This window comes from Talpa occidentalis, unplaced genomic scaffold, assembly GCF_014898055.3.
Source record: "Talpa occidentalis isolate TD23 unplaced genomic scaffold, MPIMG_talOcc4v2.1 talOcc4.15, whole genome shotgun sequence".
In the NCBI taxonomy this organism is placed as follows: Eukaryota; Metazoa; Chordata; class Mammalia; order Eulipotyphla; family Talpidae; genus Talpa; species Talpa occidentalis.
In genome coordinates this window covers 71,013,773-71,027,973 of record NW_023601543.1, presented here as the reverse complement: position 1 = coordinate 71,027,973, position 14,201 = coordinate 71,013,773, and the positions used below count along the sequence as shown (strand labels likewise).

Here is a 14,201-nt window from a genome sequence, read left to right as displayed (position 1 = left end):
GTAGTTTTGTGTTTTTTTTTTTTTTTGGTATTTAATTGCTTTCATTCAGCATTATGTTGCTGAGTCACCCTTGTTGTTACATGTAGTTCAGTTGTTTTATTGCTGAGTAGTAGTCCATGGTATGAATATACCACAGACTATACAGTCACCTATTAAATATCTGGGCTATTTCCAGTTCTTGGTGATTATGAACAATGCTATAAATGGAAGTTATTTTGTGGATAAATGCTTTAGATTCTGTTGGAGGAATCTTTGTAAGTAGAACGGGACATAGGCTGGCTGGAAAAGGGGATGGCCAGACTATTTACCAGAATGGTCACCAATGTGTAAGAATTCTGATTGCTCTACATTTTCACTAACATTTCATATCACTAGTGGAATTTTAGCCATTCTGGTGGGTGTGAGGCTGAATCTCAAGATTTTAATTTGCATTGCTCTCCCTAATGTCTATTCGAGTGTTTATTATTTCTTTGTGAAATATCAACTCACATATTTTGCCTTTTTTTTTTTTTTAAACATTCTGGATACCAGTTCTTTACCAGATAAGTATTTTCTCCCAGTATGTTATGCCTGATTGTTGAAAAAATTTCTCCATTTTTTTTTATGATTTTGTAAGAAATCAATTGGCAGTGTGAGGGTCTACAGCTGGGCTTCCTCTTCTGTTCCATTGATCTATTTTATTCCTCTACCAGTGCCACATTATGATTACCAGCTTTAATCTGTTATTTGCATGAATTTCAGAATCACCTTACCTGAGAGTTTATGCTAATGAGGTGGATCATGGTAAACATACTGATCACCATTTCTCATCAACTTGGTCCTTTGTTCCCAGGTTAACAAGTTTTCAATGCTCTGCCTTAAATAGATCCACTCCTCTATAAGCGCTCTTCCATCACTGAGAAGTTTGTCTATTGAATTACCAGTAGGTAAAGTATCCTTTATTAGCCACTCAGGCAAAATCAAGTTTAAAGACAATATATTCCTAATCCAATGGTTAAAGTGATGAGTGTTATATATCTCAGCAGCTTTCAGCCTGAACCTGCATATGCTGCCACAGCATCCGATCTGGTACTTGGCACTCATCCACTTAGATTCCCATTTTTAGAAATCACTAGGCTATTTTAAATACAAATTGGATGAAACATCCATGCTAGTATTAAACAATAAAAAGAACAGAGGATGCTGTGTTGCAACCTATAAATGAAATATGTAAAACACTCTACTGAGGGTAAATTATATGTAAAGCTGTTCAAAATTCAATTAATTTAGGTCTGAGATTTTTAATTGTTACCCTTACGTGAGGCATTTTCCATACTCTGGCTTCATAATTATCTTGGTTGACCAAGCAAAAAAAGAGTAAGATGGGTCAGGTATACTTCAGTTCAGTCTAGAAAGGTAATCTAAATTCAAAAAGTCAACATTTAAGTTTAACTGAAATTTTTAATACTAAAATGCTAATTAAAACATTTGCTACAAAAGAATATGCATTGGAGCAAAGAAAGTTTGTTCAATAAATGGTGCTGGGAAAACTGGGTCGCTACATGCAAAAGAATGAAGCTTGACCACCACCTCACACCATACACAAAAATTAACTCAAAATGGATTAAAGAACTAGACATAAGACCTGAAACCATAAAATATATAGAACGAAATATAGGCGAAACACTACGTGATTTGCACATCAAAGACATCTTTACAGACACATCACCCAAAGCAGTGATAGTGAAGGCAAAGATAAACAGCTGGGACTACATCAAATTAAAGAGCTTTTGCACAGCAAAAGAGACAATAACAAAAACAAAGAGAAACCCCACCAACTGGGAGAACATTTTTGCACCCAACACTAATGATAAAGGACTGATCACAAAAATCTGCAAAGAGCTGATGAGACTCAACAACAACAAAGAAAATAATCCAGTCAAAAAATGGGCAGAAGAGCTTAAAAGAAACTTCTCTGAAGAGGAAATGCAAATGGCCAACAGGCATATGAAAAAATGTTCAACATCACTTGTCATCAGGGAAATGCAAATCAAAACTACCATGAGATACCATCTTACACCAGTGAGAATGGCGCATATTAAAAAAACTAGCAACAACAAATGTTGGCGAGGGTGTGGAGAAAAAGGAACTCTTCTGCACTGTTGGTGGGAGTGCAAACTGGTCCAACCACTGTGGAAAGCTGTATGGAGATTTCTGGACCTACTAAACATAGAGCTTCCATATGATCCAGCAATTCCACTCCTAGGTATTTACCCAAAGGACACAGAAACATCAATTCCAAAGAACACCTGCACTCCTATGTTTATAGCAGCACTGTTTACAATAGCTAAGCTTTGGAAACAACCCAAATGCCCAAAAATAGATGACTGGATCAAGAAGATGTGGTACATATATACCATGGAATATTACTCAGCATTCAAAAAAGATAAACACATGCAATTTGCAGCAACATGGATGGCGCTGGAAGGGATCATGCTCAGCGAAATAAGCCAAAAAGAAAAAGAAAAATACCGGATGGTCTCACTCATAGCAGGAATCTAGAAAACTTAAATAAGGGACCAGGAAAACGAATAACTACAAGAAAGTGAAAATCAAAATCAACAAAAAACTATGAACCAGAGACACTTTTAGGGGGGCGGGGTGGGAGGGGAGGGATTGGGGTCAGAATGGGGGGGCTGCAATTGTATGGGGAATATAACAATAAAATTTATTAAAAAAAAAAAAAAAATTGCTACATAATAAGAATAGGTATGCGACCTTTAATATTAAAATTATTCCTATGTAATAACACTGTCCAAAAAGGAGTTCTCCAAATCTTGTTTGTATAGGATTTATTTTGTCCTTGGCTGAAAAAACACCTGGTCGTTATCTAATTGTTATGATCGCCTTTGAGAACAAAAGGATTCCTTTGTTGCCTGTCAGTTGAAGCTTAAATATACTGTAGATCAAACTTTCCATTTGAAGACAAGACTTGTATCTTTTACAACTCTAACTTTTACAGTGCTGAAAGTGTTTCAACTTGTTTTCTAGAAAATAAAATTGGTGTGGTAACATCCCCAACAAGGCAATAAGAGCACATTCTTTGCTTTGTTCCAAGAACACCACACAGTGGAGGTGATCCCCCCTACAGATGCACGATGGTGCGGGTGGAAGCACTGTAGAGACCCAGGCAGACTACACTGGAAGGGACTCCAAGGAGATCCACACATAGGTATGATGGAAGGTGAGTGGAAAACATGGTGGTCTGGGTAGGCACACATGCAACAAGGCTGCCTGCGCAACCCAGAACCTGGGGGAAGGAAGGGCAGAAGTGGTGTGGAGGTGCTCCAACACAGGCGAGGACAACAGAGAAAGGGCTCTAGATTACAACTCCCCCTAAGTCCATAGCACCTATATCGACACTGTGAAGTACAGAGCTAGACTGCTGGCTCTCAGATGTGGGACCTCAGAGAGGAAGAAGACCAGCAGTACCATAAACATGGCCGCTCCCAGCAGAATGGGGAGGGAGAGGAAGCAGGAAATAGAGAAATAGGTGAAAACTTAACAAACCTGGAGAAGGAATGGAAGGAAGTGAGCATACAAGTCCATGAAGCTAAAAGAACCCCCAGTTAGCTAAATTCAAGGAGACCTATGGCCACTATCATACTCGGTGGTGAAAAAGTGAAAGCTTTTCCGTTAAGATCAAGAACAAAACAAGGATGTCCACTCTCTGCACTATTCAATATAGTGTTGAAAGTCCTAGCAGGAGAAAAGAATGAGGGAATATCTAAATTGTATAGGAAGAATAAAACTCTCCCTGTTTACAGATGACATGATAATATAATCAGAAAAATCCCAAAGACTCCAGTAGAAAGCTATTTGAAATAACGAAGAGAGTAGCAGGCTACAAAATATACAAAACTGTTGCCTTTTTATATGCAAGTAATGGAGTAGCAAAAAGAGTAAGGAAACAATCCCAGTTGCAATATGCAAGTAATGGAGTAGCAAAAAGAGTAAGGAAACAATCCCAGTTGCAATATCTGATTAAAAAGAATTAAATACCTTAGAAAAAACTTAACAAAATGAAAGACCTTTACATGGAAAACTGTAAGACACTGTTGAAATAGAAGACACAAAGAGATGGAAAGATATTCTGTGTCACAGATTAAAATAATACATCAACAAAAGGGCTACATTTAGTACAATTCCTATCAACATTCTCAGGGGCATTCTTTAGAAATAAAAACAATCATGAAATTTATTTGGAACTATAGATAAACCAGAAAGTCAAAAACAATCATGAGGGGGGGAAAAAAACAAAAATGGAGATCGCTCCCTTCCCAACTTCAAACTACTATAAAGCTATAGTAACTAAAACAGCAGAGACTAAGAGCAACACAACAGAACTGAAAAGGCAAATATAAAACCGTATGTATAGGGACAATTAATTCACAGCAAAGGAGCCAAGAAAAGTCTTCCGTACACAAAACTTAACTGAAAGTGGATTAAAGATTTGGACGTAAGTCTTAAAACCAAAGGTGATAAACTCCTTCATACTGGCCTTAGAAATGAGCTTGGGTGACTCATCACTAAAATGGCAAGGAAATCCAAGCAAAAACAAATACATGGAGCTTTATTAAATTAAAAAGCTTCTGTAGAGTCAAGGAAACTTATCAAAATGAAGACATCCTCATGAATGGGAGAAGACAGTTGCACATATGTCCAATAAGGGATTAGTATGCAAACAACTCAAAACTCAACAATAAACAAAGAACCTGATTCAAAAATGGCCACAGGACCTGCACAAACACTTCTCCAAGGAAGACATGCAGATGGTCAACAGGCATGCGAAAAGATGGTCGTCATCTTATTCCTGGGGAATGCATCAAAACTACAAGAGATCACCTGATGCTCGTGAGAATGGTTACTGTCCAAAAGACAAATGACAAGTGTTGGAGAGGACGTATAAAGATGGGAATCCTTGTTTGCTGTTAATGGGAACATAAATTGCAGTAGCCATTAAGGAAAGCAGTATGGAGATGTCTCAAACTGAAAATAGAAATTCCACACAACCCAGTCATCCCATTTCAGGGAATTTACCCTAAAAACACATTCCAAGAGATAAAAGCACCATCCCTTTTACTGCAGCCTTATACACAGGAACTGCCTACGTGCCAACTGACAGATGATTGGATAAAGAAGATGTGGTGTATATACACAATGGCATACTACTCAGCTATTAAGAAAAAAAAGAAATCCTGCCATTTGTAACAACTTGAATGGTGCTAGAGCATATGATGTAAGAGAAAGACAAATGCCATATGATTTCACTCAAACCAAACAACACAGATGAACTAAAACAAAAGTATTTTTTTTTTATAGTCTGTAAGACCAATTAGTAGTTACCAGAAGAGAGGGTAGGTACATTGAGTAAAAGAGTCCATATAGGGTGAAGGACAGAACTGGACTTGGAATGGTAAACTTGAGGTAGTATATACACATGTTGATTTTTAGTGATGCACATCAGAAATTTATGTTAGAAGACAATATTACTTCAACTACCTTTGGCAATAATTGTAGTCTACTGCAGTACAATAGGTTATTTTCTTTGTACTGAAGAAGTTAATGACTATCTAATGGACATTTCTTCTGCTATAAATATGTAAAACATCCAAACAATTCTGTTTCTATGATTTTTGTGGCATTTTCCTACTCACCTTTTTTAGATGGCTTGGGTGGTACAACTGGGCCAGGTTCTATGTTGTCATAAAAATTATTCATGGCTTTTGGATCAAAGTTTCCTATAAAAATAATAATCACCAGACATTTAGAGCTCTTTATCCTGTTAACTTTTTTTTTTCCTAAGGGAAACACTTTAGGGTTACAGACATATTCTACTCTCCTCCCAAAGAAACTGTTTACTGCTATAAGAAGAGACACAAGCAATCTAAACATCAGTGTGTCTACAGTATCACCTGAAGGAATCGTTTAATAATGTAAAGCTAGTCCCGTTAGGCAGGATTAAGCATGTGGTACATTTAGGGAGGTAAATGAAGACGAGAAATGAAAGGATGGCTGAACAGTTTTTGGTGTTTGTTTTGATTTTAATGAACCAACCTGAGAAAGATAAAATAGTGAATAATTTACCTTACATTTTAATCCATTATAAGTTCAATGGAAGAAGCCAAATATATCAATTTGCAAAGATTAATTAAGTCGAGGTAGCTAAGCAACCTGAATAATTATGAAATGACAGCAGTTCATGGATTCCTATTTTCAAATTAATCAGTACCTTAAATGTTGCTTACAGATCTATCAATGATAAAAGGATGATATGGTGCCAATTTCAGAACAGAATAATTCCTGAAAATTTTTGTCCTTTCCACAATTTACCTCTCTTCAGATGTTTACTCCCTGACTTAGTGTCTGTATTTCAGCCCCAGCTCCTGCCATGACTCCTCCACGGTTGGTTTTGATCTGGTGTCAGCTTTGCATACCTTCAGTTTGGAGAACCTGCAATCTGCTTGTTCTGCACAATTTCAAGTAAGCTTTATAACTATTCATGCTTATTTACAGAGGATGCTACATGGTACTGATAGTTTGAATATCTACTACCTCATTTAATTTTTTTCTTAATGAAAACTTTCCTAACCCAAAGCAATAAAGCTATTTTTACTTAAACTATGCACTGACTTGCATCCTATTTCAATGTCCCCCAGAATGTCTAGATGACTTTCTCTTGCTTTTAGGTGTACACTGAAAACCCAGTATAAAATTTCTCCAGACCATGAAAGAATTTAGTACCAATAAGAGCATTCTGCTGTCCAATGGAGACCAAAAGATAGCTCTTTGCTTATGAAACCTTAATTGTGGCTTCCCTGGCAGGTCTTATTACAAATGCTTTTATCCATTTGGATAGGGTATTTTAAGATAATTTTCTGAAAAGTCCTATGATGGCTCATAAAAGCCACAATGCTATTTGATATATTAATTGGATCTTTTTATGCTGTAAGATGTGCGTATGTATTTCTTCAATTACTTAAGCCACAGCTGATGTTCTAATTTCTATATCCCGTCGGGCTTACTATAAATATCCTAACCAAATGCTTGAATGTGTTTTGCTTCAAAGAACACACAAACAAAAAAAATTGCTGCAATCTTCTAATATAGTAGCAATAGTTTGCATAAAACCCACATTACGCATAGTAATTCTTTCACTGCTTAACGCTAGTAGGCTGTAGAGTGACATAGGCTTCTGAAAAAAACTTCAAGAGTACCTCATTAGACTCTTCAATTTTCACATTCAAATTTGCTTCTATTGTTCAGATAATTCCATTATTCTATACTCTTAAAATACAGTAGAAGGTCTCTTAGCTGCCACAATAAAGAACAGGTGACTAGTGGAGGAAGGAGGGGGAAAGCTGATTAAAACACAGAATGGCTAAGGGAAAAACAGGTCAACTGTAATGTAACAAATCCTATGCAAACAGCAATATCTTAATGTTGGACCAACACCTTTTCTTTACATGTTCTATATTCTTTCTCACACCGTGATGACCTGAAGTGGAGGTAGGCACTTCTTCTCTAAGAGACAGACATAAATGTTTTAGGTTATATGGATCTGCAATACAGGCTGTCTTGCAAGTCCTCAACTGTGCTGCTGAAGCACAGAAGCAGCCCCAGACAAAATGTAAACAAGATGGGTGTGGCTAGGTTCCCCAAACACTATACAAAAACAAATAGCAGACTAGTTTGCTGAACCCTGACCTATAGTTTCCTGTTTTAATTTCTTTAGGATGAACCAAGATACTTTTAGAAACCTTAAAACAACTTGAGGGCAGAATCCTGTCCAATTTTTATGATTCACCCCATATCTAATTCACAGTTCCTGTTTCTTTTAGTGACTTGCCTTTGAGTCTTTAAAAAGCATTTGCCTTTGGTTTTTATAGAAAGAGCAGCTTCTGCATTCATGTCAGTTTAAGAAACATTAAATTACAACAGCACAGTAACTGGCAGAAGGAGGTTTGGGAACAGGCACAACTTAACTCCTGGCAAGCAGACAGCAGAACCAATAGGAGCAACAGTACACACAGACATGCGGGGATGCAATGTCTGACCAGTATAATTTACAGAGGACATCTCTAACCTGGTGAAACAGGTTACATGAAAGTCAGTTAAGAGAGCTTCTACTGTAGTACACGTCTATAAGAAACCCCAAAAATTGAAAAGTCTAAGATACAGTCACTTTTGTGTAATAGATGACATAAAAATGGCATATGTAATTTGTTTTAAAAACTGAGAAATCTGATTTTAATTTTGGGATCACTATTTTTTGTACACACTTTAGATGAGTATCACACATCTACTAGGTTTTAGAATGAAAACCCATCAATTTATACAATATTCACAGAAAATGATTCAAAAAGGACAAATGCAAGATTAACAACGTAGAACATTCTAAATAAGAACTTAATGATGAAACTGCCAATGTACTATTTTTGATCCCCCAAATCCAATCTATGACCATGGGGTAGGGAGAATGGCTTTACCAAGATTATAACCTTATGATGGATAAAAGCTTCTCTTAAATCTTTACAACCAAAATGATTGCTATTTAAGCATCTTAAAACACCACACTATTACTTATGGCTTACCAAATAATCAAGTCTATACCTCTAGATTGAAGGAGGTCAACTTCTTTCAGTGTACAGTCAACATTAATCTGGAGTTGTCTGTTCATGCTTCTCAATCTTGTCATTTCCTCAGGCTAGTAAAAAAGGACCCAAAATAGCAAGTGTGGGAAAGTCATTATTAAGCCCAACATTTAAGAACTTCATTTCATGTTAATTGTTCTGACTGGTTATTACCAAGACTATGGCCTGAGTGCGTAAGAGGGCATGTTTAAGAAGTCCTCTATATATGTTTTAAAGGAATAGTCAGGTAAAATAGGGATATCAATAATGGCCACATATAAACAATCTGCATGTAACATGGCAGGCTACAATATTAAACTATGGTCTATCATATAATGTACTACCATTTTTATTATGTTTTTATGGTAAGGGCAACTGTAAGACAATCAACCTTTTAAACAAGCAATGTCCATGATTTTGGTTTGTCCAGGCTGCTAAAAATTACTAAGTCAGGCACTGTGTTCACCAAAATTCTCATTCTTCCCTCAAAACAGTCTTTCAGGGTAAGAACCACTATCACCTTCAGTTTACAGAGGAAACTGGGGCACATAAAGAAGTTTAACAATTTCCCCAAAGTTATAAAAACCAGTCATTGTCAGAGCCAGGATTTATACAGAAATCAGGGACTCTCTAGTGGCGCAAGGGGTTAAGACGCAGCACTATGAAGTTATTCGCAGCCACTGCAGCAGCACGAGTTCAAGCTAGGGAGGTGACCCACATGGCGCAGCAGACCTCTCCAGTCTCGCCCGCTGCTCCCCTCCGCAGTGTATTTCAGTAGATCTGCCTGTTCTGTTCCCTACTCTGTCTCTGGTGAATCCTCTCACCCCCTACACCTCTGGTCTGCACCCCAGTTCTTATATGCTTAAATAAATCTTTAAAAGAAAATCATTTTATCTTCTTCTAGACCAAAATAAGCAACCTAGTACATGAAAAATTTCAGGCACACAGAGCCCATTCTTTGACTTTTTCTTCTACATCCACCTTTCCTGCTCAATCTACTCTTAGGCCTTTCAGGGCCATGAACGAGACACACATATGAAGAGAGCCTACTCATCAGTTAAATAAGGCATTTGGGAAGCCTTTACTTCTCATGTTCTAAATTCCTTTACTTCACATGCTCTAAATTTCTTTACATCTATCTATCTATATCTCTGTACAGTAAAAAAAAAAAAAAAAAGTCAGGGTTTAGACTCCAGAGACATGGATATTGAATCTTTCAGAATAGCACAAGTATTAACTCAGTTACTATGGTGATTTCAACTATATAAAGTAAAAAATATCTGCAGTGGTAAGACAGAATAAAATCCTATTAAAAACATGTATTTTGCTAAGAACTAAATATGTTAACATTAGAGTGAAGAAAAATGACAAAATGGTTATACTGATTTACAATAATGCAAGATCTTATGGTGTTAGGAGGCATTATCAGAATAACTGCCAATTTAAATGATCAGGTATCAAAAGCTTAAAATAAGTTATTTAGCAGGCAGAATTTATTGAGCTACAATCCTTAGAATGCTAGCGGAACACAAAGGTCACTTCAAAATATCTATTAGGTATTGCTTTTCCTTTCTCATCCCTAAGGGCAAACCATGTGACAAAAATATGTAAAATACTGTCTATCAAGAGGAGTTAAGAACATACCTGAGTATTTACATTAAAATAAGTGGCTTATTTTAGGATTTCAAAGAGTGATGCTATCTTCCTAGGAATATGCTGAAGGGCCTACTCTTTACTTTGTAGTCTAATCAGGAAAGTCAAATAACTGAAGGGGCAGATCCCTGCTATTAATTAGGGGGAAAGGGTGGAGGGGTTCCATGTTTCAGTCATGGTGGTCCTGAATAGTAAAGCTCTGTAACTAAGTATGGAAATATTGTAATAAACTTTATAGTCAAGAGCTTCTGCACATTTGCTTGTAACAACAAACTCTTGTCAACAGGCTCATTTCCAAAGACCAGAGAACTACTTGAACTCACTAAACTGTTTATCTGTAAGATTCCTATGTCCTTTTTCATAGTTTTTTAGCTGTTTTTGAAAAGTTATTATTTGTCAAAAAAGTACACTGTATTTTCATGGTAGAGGGGCTTAAAAAGCGGCTGCCTGTAATTCAGAGTTGTTTGCAAACTACTAGAATGTTTATATCTGACATTTCAAAGTGAAAAATTCTAAGTTTTTCAAAAGGTGGCAAAAATACCATAAGCGAACTGTTCAGCACTTTAAGAAGCTGTCTGAGAGAGACTACCATCAAAGACCACTGATGTTCTTTGGTGGATTGGTCCCAATTATGCTTCTCAGATGCAAAGCTGTGGGTTAGTCCAAAAATCCAGAAGATGAGTGGGGGAGGGGGGGAGTTGGCAGCTTTCTGCTTATTAAAAATCTTACTTATCCTTTAAGGTATAACTGAAATTTCTCTTCTTCCCTAACACTATCTTTGAACCCCAAGAACAAAAAGCAAACATTTCCATCTCAGAACTCTGAAGGCATTTACTATTACCATTTAACTGGTCAGCACTTGTTTCACTGCCTTGCATCTTTTCTCTCACGCATGAATACATGGAAGTTTCTAAGTGGACATATCCGTTGTTTCACAGATCTGAGATGACGTCCTCCACAGCATTTAATACAATGCTTTTGCAAATACTAGATTAAGAAAAATGATCTGTCATGCATCTTGCCTTTCTGACCTCCCCTTAGGGCACTTACTTCATTGCTCCTTTAACTTTCCACAACCGCACATGGGGCTGATCACAAAAGTGCGTTCTAGTCTCATCAGGCACATGCATTTCTAATCAATTTTTTATACACTGTTTCATAAGAAATTAACTTGAAAACTTGACGGTGGAATTTATGTGCTTGATAGCAAAAAATGTGAATTCTCCATTGCATAATCCTACATGAGTAGGGCAGTAAGGATATCCAGTACTCACCACCTCCACACCAGGCATTTCACATACAGTCTCTTATCTCGATAACAACACTAGAACATACTTGTAATAATTCCCTTTTATAGCCAGGGAAAATCAAAATGGAGAAGTTACATAGCCAGAAAGTATCAGAGTTGCTATCCTATCTCCAGAGTCCATGTGGAGACTCTTCCCCAGTCATGGTGCCTCAAATGAGCATCTTGGAACAAAAAGGGAATGCTGACTGAATGCTTCATTTCTTGATTAATTTCCTATACAATATACACTTATGCCATGTTCTTAAAAAGTTCTGGGCCTCCCTGGTTGCCCAGGGGTTAAGAAAGTCTCAGCACTATTACCACTGCGCCGATTTAGATGGCCCAGCAGACCTCTCCTGTCTCGCCCACCCTCAGCAGTGTATTTCAGTAGATCTGCCTGTTCTGTTCCCTACTCTGTCTCTGGTCTATCTTCTCACCCCCACACCTCTGGCCTACACCCCAGTTCTTCTATGCATAAATAAATAAAAATCTTAAAAAATAAAAAGGAAATCAAAGTTCTGAAAAAAATGCTTGAGATTTGTGTATATTTCAAGCAGTTTTCCAATATGTTGTAAACAATTTTTTAAGAATAGCTACTCTGAGTATTGTATAAAATTTTTAATGTGTACATTTTATTTAACCCTAATGAAAATCTCATTAAATGGATAGTCACACATATTTAAAGAAAACAAACACAGAGAAAGCTATTTATCCAAGGAACTATGAGTGACATGTGAGTAGAACTAGGATTCAAATTTACACTTAACTTGAAAGCCCACATCTTAGCCGTGATGTATACATTGTCCCTTAGTTGTGTATTCCTAATTGTCCTCCATTTTACTCTAGTCCTGGCAGTGTAAACACATGGGACTCATACATTCAAATTTCTCATCTCATATTATCACCCACATGAGCTACAGATTTATGAAGCTGGGTGATGGCTACCTGGGGGTTCACTATACTATTCTGCCCATTTTATATAAAAATATATATATAGATATATAAAATATATCTATAGATATATAAAATTATCTATGATAAGTTAAAAATAAATTACAGCCCAAGTCAGCAGTTTTACAAATCTTTTTCTTAAAGAAGTCTCATCAATAAAAGCACTCATCTAAAATCTGGTTTTGTCTTTTTTTTTTTTTTTTTGAAACACTAACCTATCAGATCTCTGTTACCAAAAAAACGAAACAAAACAAAAACCAAAATCCATAGGGCTACCACAGCAAGAGGTTGTTGAGGAAAGCTTAAATGGTTATGTTAGAGAAAATGACTTTTATGCCAAAAAAGTTTGTTTATGCTATACAAGTACTGAAAGGACTCCAAAGTCCAACCATAGGTGGATGGTTCCCTTGGGGGCTATGTTCCCTAATGGCTCCCCCCCAACCCAATCCCCAATCAGATGATTCAATTAAGAGTTCTAGTGGAGAGAAAAAAATTAAGCAGGTATTTGATTTATATTAATATTACCTTTTAGTTAAAGGTAGTTTTGTAATTTCCAAATGTTTTAAGTAATTAAAACCATCCCTTCTAGTATTTGACTACACCTAAGAATTCAATCTATATTAGGAAAACCGTTGTTGTTATTAAATATGCCTGTTTCTCGGTCTTCTCAAAAACACGTCCACGGGTTCCCATTACCAGCACAATAAAGTGTAAACAATTCGCCTAGCATTCAAAGCTACGTCCCACTCTACCTGCACACATTAACCTGTTAAGATCTCAGCTGAAGTGAGAAGACTGTAATTGCTGCCTCCTAACAGTCCTCTCCATTTGACTTCAAGCCTTTGTTCACTCTTGTTCTTTTCTAAAGTGCCTTTCCCTCTCCTCTCTGCCTTATATAGTAGTCCTCTACCAATTAGGACAGTGGTGCCTCACTGTTTTTTCCTTCAACTGAATTTTATGAAAACCAGATGAAAGCTATAGACTCACTTCCCAAGTAAACACATGTGAAACTCTGCATATTAACTTCAGGGATTCACAGATCTCCTTTGAGGCGATGAACCACAGTTCAATTCTCTGAGAGCACACCTACAGACATGCTGATTACAAAAGATCTAACATATGCCCACTTCTCTAAAGCTGCAAATTCAGAGATCACCTTTAATTTAGAGAGGACAGGAAAATGAGGAATGGCTCTGTGGAAAAAGTAAAGGTTAAGTGAGCCATGAAGAACAAACAGGATCTATACATTCAGAATTTTAGAAGGGCATTCCAGCAGAAGCATAAAATGAGCAGAGCAGAGTAGTACACTGAAGTGTTCAGAAGCCAGAAGAGGTATGAGTTTTCTCGCTACCCATAAGCCTACACAGCATTTACCACGTGTATTATAGTTACCCACTGATGGACCTATTTCTCCTACTAACAAGGACGGACGAAGCACTTAGCATAGGACCACCCTCAGACTACAAAAAAAAAAAAATGCTTATTGGATGAATGAATGTAGAAAAGTGAAATGACAGATTGGATCACAGAAAGCTTGTGATGTCTTAAGAAATCAGGATGCATGTCAGAATTGTTTAAGACCTTTGGCACTCAAATTATGATCAACATGTTAAAAATATTTATCTGAATCTTTTCAT

The 14,201-nt window shown here is 36.8% G+C and overlaps 1 protein-coding gene across 1 annotated transcript in view; it reads right to left on the bottom strand.

Annotated features, from left to right (window-relative positions):
* The window catches only part of TAB3 (TGF-beta activated kinase 1 (MAP3K7) binding protein 3), a 48,359-nt gene that overhangs the window by 6,559 nt on the left and 27,599 nt on the right, over positions 1-14,201 (bottom strand). Inside the window, exons 5-6 of the mRNA XM_037512562.2 lie at positions 8,653-8,746; positions 5,697-5,780 (exon numbers count right to left, since the gene is read on the bottom strand). Of these exons, the coding sequence (XP_037368459.1) occupies positions 5,697-5,780; positions 8,653-8,746 (178 nt within the window). The remainder of the gene's footprint in view (positions 1-5,696; positions 5,781-8,652; positions 8,747-14,201) is intronic.